Source organism: Equus quagga, chromosome 12, assembly GCF_021613505.1.
Source record: "Equus quagga isolate Etosha38 chromosome 12, UCLA_HA_Equagga_1.0, whole genome shotgun sequence".
Classification (NCBI taxonomy): domain Eukaryota; kingdom Metazoa; phylum Chordata; class Mammalia; order Perissodactyla; family Equidae; genus Equus; species Equus quagga.
Window position 1 is genome coordinate 70,408,273 of NC_060278.1, and position 21,143 is coordinate 70,429,415.

Here is a 21,143-nt window from a genome sequence, read left to right on the forward strand (position 1 = left end):
GCTTGGCAGCATCAGATGGGGTGTTGGGTGCTGTGCTTGGTGCAAAAGCTACACCAGACCAAGATTCTATCTTATTCTGCTCTGACTCGAAGTGAAGTCTTTTGAAAAAAAAGTCCTGCAATTTAGTATGTTGAAGCATACTTTTCTCTTTTCTGGTATCGTTAGCTGGCAATGTCGTAAAAGGAATCAATCTTCTTTTTACAGGCCAGCTATTGTGGTTTTTTTTTTCCTCAAAAGCTGTCAGTGAGAACATTTTTCTAAAATAGAGATAAACCTGGAGGGAGAATTGTAGTGATAGTGTGGGTAAGAGCAGAGAAAACTCATTTCTTGATGTTTTGTGGCGCTGCAGCATGAAACTAGGATATCTTTGGGCATTAAATAGTTGATTTAATGTCTGAACACAGGAAAACAAGAGAAATATTAATAGATACAGTGACACGTCGCTTAATGACCTGGAGACGTTCTGAGAAATGCATCGGAAGGTGATTTCTTCATTATATGAACGAATAGAGTACGCTTACACACACCTAGATGGTATAGCCTAACACAGACCAAGGCTGTATGGTACTGATCTAATGGGACCAGCATTGTATATGCGGTCCCTTGTTGATCAAAACGTCGTTATGCAGTACATGAGTGTACTCTTATGTTCTCATTGTTTATACTTACACCACCCTTTTTAAACTTCCACTTTTTCATAAATATGTTGCTTGTGTGTTTTGGAGAAGCATATCAAAGAAGTTTGGCCATATGCATGTCCTTGCTTTTCCTGTTTCCTGTGACTCAAAAGAGACAGAAGGTCCCTGTGCCTTGGTTCTGGAGTCAGAGTCATAGCTGTGGGTCTGTGGGAAGAGCTGAGCTTCATTTCTGCCTTTGGAGTTGACATCTGCCAAGTTAACTGATGTTTTGGGAGAAAACACATCTGCATTTAAAAATTGAAAGTGTATGATAAACTTTGAAGCGTTTACTTCACTTTCATGCTTGGCTTCAAGAGTAGTATCTTGTTCAGTTCAGCTGTTTCATTCATTCTTTCATTTGCTTACTCATTCATCCAAGTGCTTGCTGTATGTAAGGACAGTGCTGAGTACTGTGGGTTATATAAAAAGTAGGGCATTATCTCTGCCTTCAGGAAGCGTCTAGACTGGTGGGAAGACAAACATGTAGCTGTCCAGCAGTAAATGGGCAGAATGTGGAAAGAGCGGTGGTGTGTTATGGAATATCAAACAGAAGATATTAGCTAGGAGTGGCTGGGAAGGCCTCCTGGAGGAGAGACATCTTTAAGGGCTTTCAAGGTAAGTGAGATGGAGGAGAAAAGTACATTCCAGGTAGAGGGACCAGGTGTAGATGGGAGACGGGTGTCTGTGAGTCATGGAAGGAGGAATAGTTTGGAGTGGGGTGAGGGAGCTTGAGCGGCGAGGCGTGTGTGGGAGATGAGGCTGGACGGGCTCCAGCCCCTCTGTCCAGCGCCTGATGCAGTTGACGACTCCAACCTGTTTAGAGAGTGATCTTCATGTGGATTCCTTAGATGTGCTGCCCAGCCCGCTGATCCCATGGGAGCACAAGCTTATGTAATACCCACCAAGCCAGGTGTGCTGGCTTTACTTTCGGCAGGTCTCTGTGGCTTTGAAGTATGGATTGCTTGCTTACTTCCTCTATCCTTTCGCAATGCTGACTCTGTAGGAGCAACTTGGAGCAAGTCACTTAGCCGCCTGGGGCCTCAGTCTCTGTGAGATGAGATCGTGGGCAGGTCCTCTCTCTCCTGAGTCTGTCCTCCTCTTGTCCCGTGCTCCATTTCCCTGAGCTTCATCTTGGCTCTCAAGCCCTTCACCATCTTGCTCCCCAGTTGTCCTCCCTGCAGAGTCTCCAAAGTTCCCTGTGAAAGTGTCGTCATCTTTAGTCTTGAGCAAAATTTAGTCCTTTATGGTTTTGGGCTTGAATTCTGTAATGTATGAAATTCTTCAGCTTTCTACCAGCTTTTTTCAACTAGGACCAGGGTTCCATGACAGAATTAAGCCTCATGCTCAGAGTAAGGCATCGTTAGACAATTAACATCGCTACTGTACTTGTAGAATGGTACTAGTTATGTACCTTCTTTAGGAAAATTGGGAAAATATTTACTCAGTACACGTGCATGTTATTTTTCCTTCTTTTCCTTCTTCCTTTCTATTTTACCAAAAATTGGGTCATAGTTTTCATGCCGTTTTGCTGCTTACTCTTTCTCCCCACTTAACAGTGTTTCTCAGTAACTTTGGTGTTCTAGAGTTCAGAAGAGAAGCCCCACTTGGAAGCCAGCCATGACAACCCAAAGGCGTAGTCCTATTCTGGACTTTTGTTCTGGAACTGGGGATGGGTGAGTTGGGCTCCCTTCAAAGGAAAGGGTGAGCCACCTTGTGAAGTGCGGTCTCAGAAAGAGCTGAGAGGCTGTTAAGCTTCCACTCTCTTATAGAGTCCCGGCTCCTCAGGGTTGAGGAGGGCATCACAGATCAACTAGGGCAGTGGTTCTCAAGCCTGCTTGGTCATCAGAATCTCCTAGGAGGTTACGTATGCAGATTCCTGGTCCCCCAGCTGGGGGAGTCTCACTTAGTAGGTCTGGGTTGGGGCCGTTCAGATGATTCTGTTGGTCAGCAGGGCTGAGGAATCCCGGATCCGGCCCCGTCGTCTTTTGGCTACATCTGTGTTCTCCCCCTGGTCCAGCGTCCCTTGTGTGGCCTTTAGTAGCCTCACTGGTCTTCCTGCTCTACTCTCGCCTCTCTAGAGTCTGCACAGCAGCTAGAGGGATCATTCCAAGGTGTAGATGCAATTTTGCCACTCCCCTGTGCAGAAAACCTCCCTCTGTCTGTGGCTTCCTATCACATTTGAGTTCCAAAGTTCCAGCCATTTAACCAGGGTCTGGAAAGCCTGACGTAATTTGGCCCGCGCCTCCTTTCCTGACCTCGTCTTCCATGTTGCTTCCCCCTCTTTCTCTGCAGCCCACTGGCTTTCTCGCTCTTCCCTCCACCCTTTGGCTGGCACCTGCCCTGGGGCCTCTGTACCTGCTGTTTTGTTAACCTGGACTGCTCTCCCCAGATCATTGCCTGGCCCTTGGCCTCTCTCTCCAGTCAGGCCTTTGCTCCAGTCGCCCCCTTGGAAAGATCCTTTCTCCCTCCCCCTGCCTCTGCCCTTGGTCCTATCCTGTGACACTCTTTTTTTTTTTTTTTTTTTAATGCTTTTTGGTGAGGAAGATTGGCCCTGAGCTAACATCTGTTGCCAATCTTCCTTTTTTTTTTTCCTTCTCCCCAACGTCCCAGTTGTATATCCTAGTTGTAGGTCATTCCATCTCTTCTGTGTCGTATGCTTGATGAGTGGTATGTAAGTCCATGCCCAGGATCCAAACCAGCAAACCCTAGGCCACTGAAGTGGAGCACGTGAACTTAAGCACTTGGCCACGGGGCCTGCACCCCCCCCCCCATGACACTCTTTCATTTCCTTGTAGCGCTTACCAGTGTCTAAAATGGTGTCGTATTTGTTTTTTTCTAACCCCCTTACTAAAATGCAAACTCCAGGAAGGGCGAGCTGAGACTGTATTGTGTGCCACTTTATCTCACACCGAGAGGAGTGTCTGCCGTGTGGAGGGTCGCACTAAAGATTTGTGGACTGAGTGAATACATAAGTCTCCCCGTACAGTGTCCCAGATAAGGGTTTGTCGATTTCCAACGAAACTCCCTCAGTGAGGACTCTGCACATCTCAAGGCAGCTCATTTTGTATTGAGACAATTCTGATTAGTAGTTAGGCTATCCTTCCCTGAACTGGAAACAAAAAAAAAGGATCCACCTTCTTTCTTGCCCAGTAGCCCCGGCTTATCACTCTCTGCTGGGGATTGGGGTGGTGGTTAATGCTGCCGTTGTCAGCACCCTCTACAGCATCGCTTTCAGGGGAGTTGGTGTGGTGAACCCCATGCTTGGCGCCCAGATCCTCCTTTGCTGAAGGGCTTGTTGCCCACCTGCTAGAGTCCTGTCAGTGCAGCCTTCAGTGTCACCCCTCAGGGGCTCAAGGTTATGTCCCTTCTCCAGGCAGCCCGTAGTCTGTTACTGCTTAGTGTGGGGTATGAACACCTCTCCATCTTGGCCCAACCTGGGCAACTCTGAAGGGCTACTACAGCTCCAGAACTGCCCCTGGGGTCACCAAGGCTGTCCTTGGGTCTGTGTGGCAGCGCCACTGCTCCCTGTGTCCAGTCCTGCTCCTGCCTCCTTTCCCCAGGCATTGATCCCAAGGGCACACCTTGATGAAGCCCCTGTATGCTGAGCTCCCTCAGACTGTATGCTTCTCCAGGATCTCAACCCGGAACAGTTGGCTCTTTGCCTAATCTTTTAGGTTTGTTACACCTTTCGCTGGGCCAAGAAGATGATAAAAGGCTCAGCTTAATAGCTGTCTCCGGCTATGGCAGGGGTCAGTGGAGGCTTTCAGTTAGCATGGGTCGTTCAGAGCACCTGGGACTGACGGCGTTGTTGTCCTTGGCTTGTCTACAGTGACACCCCATGGGGCATGGAGTGGAGGCTGTGTAGGTTTCTCATGGGCTGCTGCTTGTTGTTGACCTTTGGATGTAGGTCATGGTGCTACTGACCTCTAGGTGACTGCTGTGTGGTGAGGCGCCATCTGAGGAGCTGAAGTGAAGTCAGGGTGATTGCCTGAGAAACCCACTCCAGAATTCTTTTTGGTATTTATCTCCCCTGGGTTTTTCTCAAAAATTGAGCTTTTATGATTTCACCGAGAACGACTGAGAGAAGTCAGCAGTCCTAAGATCTTTGAATACGCAGAACGGGCCAGAAAGGATAAGGGGCAGCATGGGGAGAGAGGGTTTCAGTAGAATAGCTGTCCCCGAGTTTGTTTCTGTGCTTTGACATAGGTGAGGAGACATATTTATGGAGCCTCTGCTACCCCATTGAATACTGCGGGTGCCAGTATAATTGCGGATGGCTCAGTCACTGTGGGGTTGAGGAGGAGAGGCGGATACATGTGCATCTCACTGGAGGAGCCCTCTGGGTGCACACCCTTGCATGAGACACAGTGGCGTCAGGGTTAGCAAGCACAAATAAAGTATGAGTAGGTCTCATGCAATATATAGGGTATAGTTATACTAAAAAATTGTCTGTTTATCTGAAATGCAAATCTGCTTGGGCATCCTTTATCTGGAACACTAATGAAAGAGAAAGACAGGTGCCATTGGGAGGAGCAGAGGGACTGCGCAGTTCATTGAGCTTAGGGTATCAGGAATGCTTGCCCAAAGAGGGGGAATCTGGGGCTGGTTTTGGATGTTAAGCACCATTTTGTAGAGGGGTGGGGAGGGAAAGAGGCAAATCTGAGCAGTGTACGAGGAGGACTGATGGGGGGGAGGTGTGGAAGTGCATGGCGAAGGGGAGTTGCCCTCTGTATGGCTGGACAGTCAGGAGACGAGGGTAAATAAGCCAGCCCTCATTTTAATGCCAGAAGGACCTGAGCTTACCTGACAGCCCTGAGGACCCATCTGAAGTTTTAAATGAGGGGCTTTTTTCCTTCTAATTAACTACATTTATTTTAGTAAAAGTAATATTAAATCATGCTAAAATAAATTCCAAAAATGAAATGTTCAGTTGATTTTCTCCTCCCTTGAGGTCCTGCTCCCACTTGCTCTCCGGAGGTAACCACTGTTAGCACCTTCCTGTTTACCCTTTCAGAAATGTTCGGAGATGTTTTGTGCGTCTGGAGGCATTTGTGTGTGTGTTCTTCTCGCTTTATTTATCTGTTCGTTGAACTGCAGCCTGGATCATGGTCTGCACCTAGTTTGCTGCTTGTTCTTTCTCCCGCTTGATGGAGTTCCTCAGACTTCTTTCCGTAGTAGTACACATGGAGGTCACTCATTCTTTTTAAAAATAGAGTTTTTTATTTTTATTTTTGCTATTGAGTGTCCTACCACCAAAATGAAGGCAGTTAAATTTTGGTTAATAGTATGTAAGTTTTAAGGTGAATTTGGGGGATACTGATTTACTTCAGAATGTGGGGTGAAGAAGCCATTCTTTAGAGTCTTCCAAGCAAGTGGCTCAGTCTGGAGATCTCAGCGCTATCCCTTTGGCTGTTTGTTGTGGACTGACCAAATACTGTCAACTGAACAAATGGAATCAGTTTGAACTGCTGAATAATTTAAAAACGTTTTCAAAATATTTGAATTAACTTAGGGTTATTTTTTCTAGTAAGCTTTCTCCTACTCATATATCTGAGAGCTGACATAATTCACTTCTTTTACTGATTGGATATTTTACATCTTTTCCTTTCCTTCCTCCCTCCCCCCCAATATTGATCTATAACTCAGTGTACTTACTCCAGCTGGTTCATTTGTAGCATCTTATGATCTAGTTTCCAGGCCTCTCAAATAAATAAATAAATATTTATATGAAGGGACCATAATTGACTTTTCGGTTGAGAAACCCAATTCACCAAAGTGGCTGGGAGAGACATAGTTCATTTTGCTCTTATCAAATCAATGTTCGAATAATGTTTTAGGATTATTTATTTTCTTCAATATGAGAAAAATGTCAAGATTTATTTCCCATGTTTCTTAAATGTCAGAGGAAATTGACCTGAGGCCGGGGGAACTCTCAGTGGCCAGGGTTTTACAGTTTTCAGCTGCAGGGTTAGAAGACAGAGCACTGAGTGCTGATTGTGAGTGTTGCCCTTGTGCTCCGTGGACTCAGCTTGTGGAGTGTAAAGGAAGCTGGGTTCTTGCTTCTCTGGGATTCTCTAGACTAATTGGAGAGATGACATCAGCAGGCATGAAACCTGGATGAGTGGGATGAGCTAAGTAGGTGTGTGAAGGGAAATTGTTTGTGAAGGTTTATCAGCATAGGTGAGTCAAGTTAAACTTGAGACAAGCCTGGCTTGAGAATGTGGATGGAAAGTGGAAGATACCATAGTGTGTGGGAAAGCAAGAATGGTAGGGGGTCTAGTAGGGAGACTTGCGATCAGTAGAGGATGTGCGTGGCCAACAGTAGGCTGGGATCAGAGCCAGTCGTTTAACATTTCAGTCAGTTAGTCCATCACATTGAACAACCATTTTAGGAACACCTCAAGGTTGCAGGCACTGTGCCAGGGCCTGGGGATGCCAACCCAGATAGGCAGAGTCTTTCCTTTTAAGAACTTCACAGTCTGGTGGTAAGACTAGCAGGGGGACCATCTAATGAGGGGATATGGCAGAGGACTCAGCAGAGGCTCTCCAGAGTGGGAGAAGTCTAAGCTGAGTCTGGAGGGATGGCTGGGAGTGGGCCAGGAGAAGGGGACGGGATTGATCTGGTGTTGGATAGCAACATTGGGTAGGCTCCCATCACGAAGGACTTTGTATACCACAGAGAGTAGCCTTTGAGAAGTCACTGAAGTTTAAAGCAGGGGAGCCTCATGGTGACAGGTATATTTTGAAAGAATCCCTCTGACAGCAGAGTAGAGTGTGAATGGGAAGGGATGAGGCTGGAGGCAGAGACTAGGGAGAAGTGGTGGTGGCCTGACCTGGGACTGTGTCTGTGGGGTGGGGAGATGTGGCCCAAGTTGGCAATTGGCAGTAGATTGTACAGGACTAAGTAATTGACTGTTGCGTGGGGAGGATGAGGGAGTAGGACGTAAGGCTGTCAGTTGGAATGTCATGTGGACCTTGAAGTCACCTCCGGTAATTACAGGGCCGGGGGTGAAGAGAGGACTGTGAGCAGCAGCCAGTCTCCAGGGGACGAGGGGCTGAGCAGGGTTGGTCAGCAGGGTGTGGAGGGAACGAGGGGCCTGGAGCCTTCCTGCTTCCTTTCTTTCATCTCTGAAATATTTGGAAGTTTGACAACCCTCTTAGCATCTACAAGGGATAAATGCACCAGAGGATTAGTTTCAACATTTCATTACTCCAACCGTCATAACCACTTTATGGAGATTACATTGACTTTTCCATAAGTATTTTCAGGAATGAGAGTGAAGTTTGCTCTCTATGGCTAAAACTCTAGCTAGCATCTTTGTATTTATAATACTATACTTACAGATGATTTTCCAAGTAAAGATAGATCTTTTTCTTACAGTTTTAGATTTTATGCTTAAGAAGGAAACAATCTAGGAAATTGTTACCTGTGAAATTTCCTTTCTGGAACAGATCGCCTCTACCTTAATCTTCATGCCCTATGATTATTCTTTAAAATGACTTCAAGCTATTGGCAGCAGCCTTACATTGACACTGGGAAACAATCGGTACAGAAGGGGCTAGAAGCTGATAGCTTGGCAGGGTGCCAAGAAGGAGGGAATCTGTTTGTCATGACACTCAGATGACTTCTTAGATTCCATTACATCAGACGTTTATTGCTCTTGGTCACTGTACAACTAAGAGTAAAGAGTAGGGACAGTGTCAGCTGACTTAGGTTAAGTGCATATTCTGTCATGCAGTGTTTCATATAAAACTTAAAGATCAGGGGCTGGCCCCAGGGCCTAGTGGTTAAGTTCTGCATGCTCTGCTTCAGTGGCCTGGGTTCGTGGGTTGAGATCCCAGGCACGGACCTACGCCACTTCTCAGCCATGCTGTGGTGGTGACCCCCATATAAAGTAGAGGAAGATTGGCACAGATGTTAGCTCAGGGCTAATCTTCCTCAGTGAAAAAAAAAAAAAACCTTAAAGGTCAAACTACAAAGTTAGTTTCCCAGTATACAAAGTAGATAACATTGTGGCATTTGTTTCATGAAAGTAAATGTAAGACAAGTTATCACCCATATTAAATAATGTCAAAGCAGTGCTTTTCAAACTTAACCGTTCATGAGAATCATTTAGGGCTCTTGTTGAAATGCAGGTTCCACTCAGTAGCTCTGTAGTGGGATTTGAGATCCCTCATTTCTAACAAGCTCCTGGGGCTACTGATGCTGTTGGGTCCTGGGCTACATTTTGAGTTACAAGCAGGTGACTGGGGTTCCTATCTTTTGGGGCACAGAGCTCTTTGAGAAACTGAGGAAGGCTGTGGGCTCTCAGAACAGTGAACCCGCCACCTCCCCCTCCCAGCACCACAGCCCACACATATGATTCACGGTCGCAAACCTCTGAAAGGCACCAGCATCTTCAGTCTTGATACTGAAGTAGCTCGTATTCCATAACCGTCTTTCAGTCAGTATCTTTCCTAGTATTTTTATAGAGCGAATATTAATTTAAAACTAGGAAAGTACTGTCATGCGGTATGAGCCACATTCCTTCATGTTTTATAGGTAAGAGTTGACAAGTGGTGTGGGCCTATCCCAGTCACTTCTGATCTTCTTAGATCCCTGGATAATTTTGTGCTCTCAACAAGTATTTATTGATAGCAGTGGTTTTAAAATGAAAGATCTAGACACAGTAGGTGAGTGAATGATTGAGAAGTGACCCACGTGGAAATGGGAGGGATCCAGATGTGGCAATCTGCTGTATTAAAACTAATCTGTATGAGTCTCTTGCTGGGAAGGACGTAATTTTGGTAGTTGAATGCTGTAGGAAGGGGTCATTTGTGAAGTATTTGTTTCACAGCCACGTGGACATGGGGTGTCCCTGAGACACTTCTCACTTGGGGGTCCACAGTGGAGCTGCCCAAGACCCAGTAGGTTGGAGTGGAAGCGCCATGCACATGGGAGGGATTCCATTTGTCTGTCTGTCTGTCTTTTAAGCCATTGTTCTGCTCATTCAACCCTACACTTCTTCAAACTGTCTTGGAAAAGTTAAACTAGGCTGTGGGAATCCATTGTGGTTCTCGAATGGAGTTTACTACAACACCCTTTTTGGGTTTAATTGTTCTGCCTGGTGCTTAGTCTGTTTCTGTTCATCCTGAGGTGGTCAGGATGCTGTTCCCCCCTGGTTCACCCACCTCCGGATTATTTTCAAGTAAATTCCAGACATCATATCATTGTAGATGTTTCAATATGTATCTCTAAAAGGTTGACTTTTTTTATTCATCATGATACCATTATCATACCTAAAATAGTAATAATAACTGCTTAATATCAAATATCATCAGTGTTAACATTTCCCTACATATGAATTTCTAAAAATGCTTTTTCTGTTTGAATTGAGATCCAATTGGTTGATATGTCTTTAAAGTCTTTTTTTAATCCATAGATTCCTCTTCCATCTTTATATTCCTTGCAATTTGTTGTTGTTGTTGTTGAATAAACTGAGTCATCTATCTGTCACCTTCCCAGAGTCTGGATTTTGCTGATCCCATCCCTGGCTTTGTGTGACGTGTTCCCCCGCCTCTGTGTTTCCTGTCAATCAGATCTAGAGCAGAGTCAGGCCTTTTAGGCAGAGGAGCATCAAGATTTCAATGGCAGTGGTGTTGGTCCTTCAGTTGGATGCGCAGTATGTCTGGTTGTCTCCTAGTGGCTGGAGTTAGCAGCCACTGATGATCGCTTCCTAGAGCCGTTAACTCACCAGGGTAATAAAATGATGATATTCTAATTCTATCATTCCTTCTTCATTTAGTAGGTGGAGTAACTTGAAAAGGGAAACTTTCCAAAACAACTATTTGGTTACCCTGGAGTGCAGATTGTTTAGGAATACAGGGTAAATGCTTGATTCTTTCCCTTTAGTTACTAGTTTGCAAAATAATGAGGTGATCCTTTTTTTTTTTTTTTAAGAAGATTAGCCTTGAGCTAACATCTGTTCTATCTTCCTCTATTTTATGTGTGGGATGCCACCACAGCATGGCTTGATAAGCGGTGCATAGGTCTGTGCCCAGGATCTGAACCAGCAAACCTGGGCCATCGAAGCAGAGCACATGAACTTAACTGCCATGCCACCGGGCTGGGTCCCGAGATGATCCTTTTGATTCTCCAAGGGGGACCATTCAATTCAGTTTTTATTTTTTAATTATGATATCATAAATTTATTCATATTTTATGTGTTTGAATCTACTGCAGTTATTCTTTTTGCTGCTCACCTTTGGCCAGTGGGAACTTAGTCAGGTTGGTTCCTGAGTCCTTTTTTTTTCTTTTTCTAGGAAAGAGTCACCTTGAGCTAACGTCTGTTGCCAATCTTCCTCTCTTTTTTTTTCCTTCCCAAAGCCCCTAGTACATAGTTGTATATTCTACTTGTGAGTTCTTCTGGTTCTTCTAAGTGAGCCGCCACCACAGCATGGCTACTGACAGAGGAATGGTGCGGTTCCATGTCTGGGAACTGAACCTGGGCCTCTGGAGCAGTGAGAGCACTGAACTTTAATTGCTAGCCTGTCAGGGCTGGCTTCTGAGTCCTTTTGACATGGCCCTTGTATCAGTTATCTCTTACTGTGTAACAAATTATCCAAAACTTAGGGGCTTATAACAACATGTATTATCTCACAGTTTCTCTGAGTCAGGAGTCTGGGTAGGGTTGACCTGGGTCCTCTGACTCAGGGTCTCTCTCAAGGCTACAGTCCAGGTGCCTTCCAGCTTGGCTGAGGGAGGGACACTTCCAGGCTTACCCACATGTTTACTGGCAGGCCTCAGTTCCTTGCTACGTGGGTCTCTCCAGAAGGCTCTTCACGATATGGCAGCTGGCTGTCCCCATGGCCAGGGCTCTGAGAGACTCGCAGGAGAGCCAGCAAGTCAGAAATCTGAATATTTTGGTAAACTAAACTCGAATGACAGCCCCATCACTTTAGGTGCCTTAGTGCTCTGGTCATTAGAAGTGAGTCACTAGGTCCAGCCCCTTCTCAGAGGAGGGGATCACACAAGAGCACAAATACGTGGAGGCAGGGATCATCAGGAGCCATTAGGAGCTGTCTGTGGCAGCTGGCTAATCTTTGGTATGGTGGGGCCCCTGCTCTCTTGTGTGAGGAGATGGTTCAGATATTTAGATTGAGTCTGTCTCCAAAGAGCCCTGATTTACTTTAGTGGAAAGGGGTATTTAGAGATGATAGTTTGGGCATAAGATTCTAGGCCTTTTCAGAGGACAAAGCTAGGGAGTACTTTTTTTTTCTTTTTCAATTTCAGATAAAGTGCATACTAGGATGTCCCATTCAGAGTCAGAGCTTTTACTCAGCCGTATCAATCTTATGGTTCTATCTCCTTTCAACCAAAAACCTTGGTTCTCAGTGGCACCAACATAATTTCCCATGTATTATCCTACAATACACAACAGAAATCTCAGAATAACAACACTTACTTTACCACTAAAAATGTTATTGCTGAAAATGCTTTAAGATTTCCTTATAGTTCTTTTTTTCCTGGGGCTGTAGCCCACTGCATTATATAGTCGAATTCCTCTGTATAGTCATAATTGAAGTCATTTTTCACCATGCGGTGCACAGTTAGGTTCATTTGCTTCAACTTTAATTTTGCATTATAGGTTATTTTAAAAAATAATTTTGCTTTATTTTTGTGTAAATTATTTTCATCATTCTACAGGTGATCTACAGATCAAGGTATTTTTGCAGAAATCTGTCCCCTCCACTCCATTTTATTCCTTCTTCATGGATGGCCTTTTGAAAAATACACAGGTTATCCTTTTTATCCTTAAATGGAAGTGGTAGCATTCTGTGTATGCCTTTCTGCACCTTACCTTCCCCACTTAGCCATGGATCCCGTACTACTCCATGGCACTCTCTAGAGATCTTCTTCTTTCCTTTTGCAATAACATAACACTCCATTGTGTAGATTTATGGTCATTTATTCTAGAGAACTGTACTTTTTAGGAGGTCTCTTGACTTCCTGTTCTGCTGTTTCCTAGGAATTGCAGTTTCTGAATGGGTGTAGAGAGAGGGTGGGAGGGGAGGGGGCAGTGCCCTGAAGCAGCACCTGGTTCTGACCACTCCAGTTTTCTTCTTAGTCCTTATCCTGGGTGGAGGGATAAAGGGTCTTTCTTTTTGTAACCACGTGGAGGGCTGCTTTTATCATGCATCACGCAGCCCTCCATGGTTTCTGTCATTTCATCCATAATACTTTTGGCTTACAGTTAGAAATTCTTTCAGGTTTTGACAGCATGTTATTTGTCGGTCTTTTTTTTTTTTTTTTTGAGGAAGATTAGCCCTGAGCTAACTGCTGCCAATCCTCCTCTTTTTGCTGAGGAAGAGTGGCCCTGAGCTAACATCTGTGCCCATCTTCCTCTACTTTATATGTGGGACACCTACCACAGCATGGCCTGCCAAGCGGTGCCATGTCCGCACCCGGGATCCGAACCGGCGAACCCTGGGCCACCAAAGCAGCACGTGTGCACTCAACCACTGCGCCACCGGGCTGGCCCTGTTTGTCAGTCTTAAGTGTTTGGTGGTAGCATCTGCTTTGTGTGTTTTCATGTTTACAGTCAAGCGTCGCTTAATGATGGGGCTGTGTTCTGAGAAGTGCATCATTATGCAATTTTATCGTTTTGTGAACATCACAGAGTGCACTTACACCAGCCTAGATGATATAGTCTGCTACACACCTAGGCTCTGTGGTAGTAACCTTATAGGACCACCGCCATATATGCGGTCCATCGTTGACCGAAACCTTGTTCTGTGAGATGTGACTGCATATGAGTAAGGATTTGGGAGGAGTGGTATTAGAGGTTGTGCTTCAGATGCTATTTAAAAACAAACCCTTATATGTAAAAAGGAAATAAAACACATTTTTTAAAAGTGATTTTTTTCTCCTAACCATCCTGAATTATTTGTGTTGCAGGGAAAAGGACTTGGAAGCCAAATTCATTATTCATATGGAGAAAAGCAAAACGACAATCACAAACCTAAAGGCAAGTAGCGACCTAGCCTTGCTCCAGTTCAGTGAACTCTGTGTTTGTTTTATTGTCAAAATGATTTTGGGTAAATAAAACCCATCTGCCATTTCCGCATCCCTCCTTTCTCGGTTTGGTTAGAGCCGCGTCAGCTTGCGCTTGGCTTGGGCGCAGTGAGAAAGCAGAAGGGTCGGTGCTCTGCTTCCTCCCCATCCCTGGTTTCATCTGGAGGCCAGACCCACACTGCAGCTCCCACACGGGAGCTCCTGGGTTTAGCCCAGACCCGGGCATTTTCATCCTGGATCCTGCGATGGGTGCTTAGCCTGGCATTGGATGCATTCTGTGAATCAGTAAATAAGCTTTGGCCCTAGATTTCTTTTCATTTTTTTTTTTTTAAAGATTTTGTTTTTCCTTTTTCTCTCCAAAGCGCCCCCTGTACATAGTTGTATGTTTTTAGTTGTGGGTCCCTCTAGTTGTGGCATGTGGGACGCCACCTGAGCATGGCTTGATGAGCGGTACCATGTCCACACCCAGGATCCGAACCGGTGAAACCCTGGGCCGGTGAAGCAGAGCATGCGGACTTAACCACTTGGCCATGGGGCTGGCCCCTCTTTTCATTTTTAAAGAAAATAGTTATGTTTTATAAACTTGGCAAGAGGAGCTGGTATTGTTGTTCAGAACTCAGAGGAGAAAAGATAAAAAAAATCTGAATTGAAAAAAGAGAATTTTCTAAGATGGCCAAGCTCTTCCTTTTGCATTTAAAATATCCAATTTGTTTCTTTGGTCAGGGAGTTTGTTAAGGACCCTGAATACTTTTCACTTAGCGGGGAAATAAGAGTGTAAATAATAAAGAAATGGCGTGCTTTATGGACTCAACCCCTTTCTCCTTTGATATTTGTCATTAACTTAGACGTTTGGGCTTCTGCAGCTGCTGCTCCATGGCCATGTGCAGGTCACTCTCTGGTTGGATTTCTGTTAATTCACGGCTCAAGGGAGTGGACATTTTGAAATCCACCTTCAAAGTAGTGCAACTTGATCTCAGGTGACGGAAGCTAGGGAATGCTCCTGTCTTCCAGTCGGGCCGTGCTCTGGATAATTTGATAGGTGGCCTCCTTTGAGGCTCTGGTGTCCCTTTGCCTGAGGTATTCTCCAGTGGAATGTCGTTCTTTCTCCACTGACCACAACCCTTGTTTCTTCTAGCTTTCCCTGCTCTGACCTCCCACCTCTTCTCATGTTCTGCCAGTCATTACTTGTCCATTCTGTGCTTTTTACCTTTGCTGTGTATCTTTGTATGCTCACAGTGCTGTGGTCAAGGTTTAACTATTAAAAAATTGTATTTCCTGAAACAGAGTGAAGAAGATTTATCCTGGCCTTGCATAACTCTCCTTTCTTTGTGCATTATGGACTCTGTTCTCCTTGATTACTATGTTCCTTTTTGAGTTTTACAGCATTTCCTTGTCTGACATAGTGAACAGATGCAAGAGTTTTTTTTTTTTTTTGCTTTTTCTCCCCAAATCCCCCCAGTAGATAGTTGTGTATTTTTAGTTGTGGGTCCTTCTAGTTGTGGCATGTGGGACGGCACCTCAACGTGGCCTGATGAGCGGTGCCATGTCCGCACCCAGGATCCGAACCAGTGAAACCCTGGGCCACCGAAGCAGAGTGCGTGAACTTAACCACTCGGACACAGGGCTGGCCCCGATGCAAGATTTTTAACATGTTAATAATAGGAACCTAAAAAAATGTTCTTTATAGTATCCAAATTATGTTGGAAAATATAATGCTCATTAAATTTACTCCCATGTCTAGGGAACTGTGTAAGGCTTTGGTAGCAAATGAAGATTTTTTTTTTTTTTTTTTAAGATTTTGTTTTATTTTATGTTTTTCCTTTTTCTCCCCAAAGCCCCCCCCGTACATGGTTGTATATTCTTCGTTGTGGGTCCTTCTAGTTGTGGCATGTGGGATGCTGCCTCAGCGTGGTTTGACGAGCAGTGCCATGTCCGCGCCCAGGATTCGAACCAACGAAACACTGGGCCGCCTGCAGCGGAGTGCGCGAACTTTACCACTTGGCCACGGGGCCAGCCCCCCAAATGAAGATTTTTAAACCTTTTAAAAGGTTTTTGGTTCAATTTAGGTATATAGCAAGGTAGATAAGATATATGCAAAGATCTGCAATAAGCTCATGGTGTGTCTTGGGAGTGGCTGGTCTCGCTGAGGTGGGAGAAGTTACTTCTGGTTGGAGTGTGTGAAGGACGCTTCTGACCTGGAGTTTTCAGTGGTGCCACAAAATTGCCCAACTCTAGAGGGCTCCAGTCACATCATGCTCTATGTGAATAGCACCCCTGGGAGTTGTACAGACCCCAGCTCTGGTGTTTTCAGGTGGAGGGAACATTAAAAAGCATTGAAGCCAGAAAAAACAGAGTCTGGCTGGAGTGTTGGGTTCATCTAAGGTAAGCATGATAAAAAATCCAGAAAAATCTTCGATCCTGACATAGAGAGCCTGGATTGCTGGGAGGAGCTTGGGTTTTATTTACTTATTTGTTTTGGGGGGAGTGGGGTCCAGGAAGAATTAAATGGTTTTTAGTCAGGGTGTAAATATGAAAAATGGTGATCATATGTTTTTTGTGAAGTTTTTTTCTTGAATTGGATGGATCGCTTGTCAACTGACAGTGCTCCTTACGTTATTATTATTATTATCACCGTAATCCTCTCTCTAGATACCAGAAGGAGGCACTGGGGACTCAGGAAGAGAGCGGACCAAGACCTTCACCTACGACTTTTCTTTTTATTCTGCTGATGCAAAAAGTCCAGATTATGTTTCACAAGAAATGGTATGATTTTAAAATCTTGCTTTTGGTTTATTTTCATATTGAGAAAAAATTCGTACCCTAAAATTCTTTAAAACATCTTACTAATTTTTGTCTGAATATAATTTATATAAAATTAGCCTTGGCTAACTTAGCTTTTTGGTTGTTACATGGCACCGTTTATCTTAAGCCTGAGAAGAATTCAATCCCCAAAAGGTTGATTTTTTTTTCTTTTCTCTTCTGAGCTTAATGATCATAACTTTTGTTTCAAAACTTGGACATGATTACTGTTTTGAAGGAGCTCTGCATTTATGCCTTTTTCGGGGTGACATTTATATGCCGCTAAGCCTGGCGAATAAGCCGCTTCGCCTGGAGCCCTGCTGTGATGCAGAGCTTTAGGAGGTAGACTTCAAACCCAAGTCACACTTCCCCTGCTTGAATGGATCATTCTAGGTTCTGGAATGAAGAATTCTAGAAAGAGAGAACGTTTCATCCAGAATCTTCCTAGAACCTAGAATGAAGCTGGAATTTGTCCAAGAAACGTGTACTATAGTCTTTTACTATCTAAAATGTAGACATGACAGGCAGATAAGAACAGACCTAAAGATCCTCCCAGGGGACCATCGCACGTTGATGTTTCATGTGAGCAGGACAGTATATTTCCCTGGGTGGGATAAGCTGGGTGTTTGAGCAGAGAGGGGCGTTATGAGGAAGCAACTGTATTGGGGGGAAGAACACGAGCTTCATGGCTGGACGACTTCTTGGCTTGTTAGCAGCTTCTTTAGACACATTGCTTTGGGTCTCCATGTGTTAAAATGAGGGTAGGAATTCCTGTCTGCCTGCCCTGGGTTGTAATTCATGTGCTGCATCTTGAAGTGGTATTATTGTCTAGTTTCTTGCAACTTGGTGTGTCCATGTACCAGAATCATTGGTACTGCCTGGGAATGTTGTTAGAAATGCAGAATCTCAGGACCTATTCCAGACCTACTGAATCAAACGGCATTTTTTAGCAAGATCCCCAGGTGATTTGCACACACCTTAACATTTGAGAAATGTAGTTGGTTTAGAAATGGTTTGTGGAGGAGATTGGCTTTCTGAGGAATGCAAATGTTGGAATTAAGATAGGCTGAGAACTTAGAGAAGTTATTCAAAGGAGAAGACCGGAGTGATTATATCCAGAAGATGTTGACTCAACATCAGGGAAAAATAGAGAGGATAGCAGCAATAAGAATGGGAGCCATAAAGAGAGGTGGCCTGGTGGGGGCCAGGAGAGGAAAGATGAACTAATGTTGATTGAGTTTGCATTGGTGTCAGAAACTGTGCTTGGTGCTCATGTACGCTATCTCAGGTAATCCTCATGCGAACCAAATGAAGGCAACTTACAGCTGCACTTTTCTTTGTCGAAGAGAGCTTAATTAACTTGTTCAAGTCCCTGGACCTAATCGACTTAATAGTGGTGGAGTTGAGATCTGGGGGCTGATGCACAGAGTGGTGGAGGTGCCCCTGGAAGGTCTTAAGGGTATGAGAGAAGAGGATTGGTGGGTTCTAAGTGACAGATGGATAGGGCAGCCCTGCTGAGTGATAAATGAGTGAGTGAGTGAGTGAAGATGACTTTGGTGTTGAGCTAATTGGAGTAACCAATATTGATAGCTAGTAGTCTGGTGAGGGATAGAATGTTACAGATATTGGAATGTGGATTTTGGCTTTATATGGGAATGAGAATGAAGTGGCTGGTACAAGGGAATTTGTTAAGGGAAAAGCCGGTTCGTTGTATAGTCTTCAGTATATCTTCAACAGAGGATGAATAAAGAGCCATGAACATGGTCTCCACTTCTAACTTACCTAATAAGGAGCTGGATTCCCCCCTATTTAACCTGAATTTGAGGCCTTTTGGGGACAGAGGGATGTGCTGAGGGGAAGCCCAGGGACAGAGGAGTAGAGCATGTGTGACAGCAGGGCCTGGCACATGGAGATGCTCAGTAAACCTTTCTGGCCAAAGGAACTTGTTTATGGATGGTTAATTTATGGGAGCGGATGACATTTCCTGGGTTCTACAAGAGTCAAGATCAGGGAAGCCGTAACAAGGTTCGTTCTTTTGAAAGTTAAAAATAAATGCCTAGAGTTTAAAAATAGTTTTAGATTGGGGAAAGCTTTCGGCTGATAAGGGTAATTTTCATGCTTCAGGTGTACATGCACCAGCTCTTCTCAGATCTTTGGGTTCTTTGACTCAGTATAAATAATCTGAGATTGTTCCATTACATTACTAACATATCTCAAGGCTTTTTTAGTTTTATAAATACTACTTTCTGGTAGTATCACATGTTAATAAAATCAACATAAATATGGGAAAATACCTATTTTTTAAACAGTCTATTTACGAGAAGGTAATCTTCTTTCATCCCTAATGTTAATGCCTGTTGTTACTAAAAAGGGAGTCAATTTTGAATATTGACAAAAGTTTTCATGCTGCCATTTCCAGCACAGGAATTGAGCTGACAGGTTCTGTCTCTGGTACAAATAGGGGAAGATGCAAACTTAGCATGTTGGTCATCATCTTCCTTTTTAAAATCATTTGAATGTAAAGGCATCTTGAGAAAATATATCATGCCTATTACTGCAGTTCAAGTCAAGTTGCCCTTAATGTTAACCAAATACCTGGTAAGATGACCATTAATATTTCTTCCTTCCAGATTAATTTTATAATCTGAAAAAAAGTGAGCGATTTAAGTCTACTCTCATGTAAATTAAAGACCATTAAATGAGGTCTTATTTTCTTAATGGTTCTTTAAAACTCCAAAGGGAGGCTTTGATCTCTCACGACCTGTTCCTTACTTCAACCCTGGAGACACTTGAAACTTAGACTCTCTCAGTTGACAAGCTAGATGGAGAGTCTTGTTTTAACAGTGCCCTCTGGTGGGCGGTTCCCCTCAGGTGAGGCTGCAGAGCCTTGGATTACTCTGGAAATCAGCTTTAAATCTGTGCTCAGAGAAGCAGCAGTGTGGATTTTGGGTAACCAGGCCAAGTGAGGGATCTCAGCGGGGTTCTGATGCCAGTGGGGAGAGCAGGTCATCAGTCTCCTAAAGCAGGCCTTCCCTCCCCACCCTGGTTTGCTGGATGATGGTAAGTGAGTCCTTTGTGTGTGTGGCAATGGAGTAGCCTGGTTTCCTCGCCAAGAAGCCTAGAGATGCAGGCAGTGTTCTGCTGCATTTCTGGGTCCCATGCCTCCTCCTGATGGGTTACTTGAAACTGAGCCTGAGCCAGGCCTGGGTCTCTGCACCTCCAGACCTACATTTTCTAGGCCCGTTTTGCAGTCATGTCCACCAATCTCACCCTCCTGGGCCCCCTAAGTCTCTCAGAGAACTTTAGCTGGGTTAGTTTTCTGGAAAATAAAGTAAAATGCTGAGTTTGGATTTTAACCCTAGGGAAGAATTTCATTTTGAAAACCTCTGGGTTTGGCTTAAATAGGACATTTCCCATGACGTTGTTCTAGCCCCAGACAAAACTGTGAGGAAGATCCTTCCGTCATTCTTTGGGAAGTTTGTGGAAGGCTCTTCTTCCTATGCAGTGGCACTGTGTGAAATGGTACAAACGATATATGCCTTTTGTTTTTATTTAGTTGGAGAGAATTGGAGAAATATTTAGAGTTTTTCCTCATATTTCATATACAGTAGTGAAAACAAACCTCAGATGAGTGGTCTGGAGCCCTGAGTCTCCCTGGGATTCCTGGCTTCTGCTTCTTCACAGAAGTTTGTGGAAGGGAGGCCCTTCCAGGTGGGGTTGGGGCGTCCTCATTGATTTGTGGGTGTGGGAGGAGAACATTCAGTGATGAGGGCTTGGAAGCACAGGCTTAGGGGTCAGAAAGGCCTGGGTGCAAGTCCCAGCTCCGGCACTCTCTCCGTGTGCCCACTGACCTACACTCCCCCTGAAGAAAGGGCCTAGCGACACTGCTCACCTGCAGAGTTTTTATGAGGACTAACGTGTGAGCACATGAAAGACATAGATAGCGCCCAGTCAGTGTGACCTGCTGTTCCAGTTCACAGTTGAGTAAGTCAGCAGAATTTGAGAATAAGATCAGAAAGTATCAGCTCCTAAAGCCGAAATGGATAAAAATTAGAATGAATGAGACTGGCCATTTGTGGAAATGATTTAATTGAAGTGATAGTTTGTAAATCTTTGACTGACAAGACTCAGGAAACAAAGTCCAAACAAGATGATGCCTGAAGGAAGCTGAAGTCCGGTCGGTGGTATTTCGTCCTGTCCTTGGATGACAGGCTGTGTCATTAGCAGGGAGGGTTTATGTGGAGCTGAGATCAAGATGGCCTGTGTTTGTCAGCCCCATCTAGGGGCTGGGTGTTCTGGCCGGAGGGCCTGGATCTCTGCAGGGGAGATGATGGCTCTCCAGTTGGGCTAACCTGACACCGCTCGCAGAGACTGAACACTCCTGAAGGGTTGATGAGCCCCCACCTTGGACTGTGGTGACCCCACAAAGCAGTGCCTCCCCTTTTCATGGCTCTGACGGAGAACCTGATCATGCTCCCTCTCTTTGATAGCTTTTCAGCTGCTCATGGGCCTCAGTTTTGAAACAAGAAGGGGTTTTATGTGCCCTTAGGGTGCTGCTCTGAGAGGGCATGAGGCAACCTGAAGGCTTGTGGGGGTCTGGAAAGCTTTGCTTG

At 44.7% G+C, this 21,143-nt stretch overlaps 1 protein-coding gene across 8 annotated transcripts in view; it reads left to right on the forward strand.

Annotated features, from left to right (window-relative positions):
- Positions 1-21,143, forward strand: part of KIF16B (kinesin family member 16B) — a 282,927-nt gene that overhangs the window by 24,910 nt on the left and 236,874 nt on the right. For all 8 annotated transcript variants that reach the window (XM_046678460.1, XM_046678462.1, XM_046678463.1 and 5 more), the window contains exons 2-3: positions 13,615-13,684; positions 16,381-16,494. In XM_046678460.1, the coding sequence (XP_046534416.1) occupies positions 13,615-13,684; positions 16,381-16,494 (184 nt within the window). The remainder of the gene's footprint in view (positions 1-13,614; positions 13,685-16,380; positions 16,495-21,143) is intronic.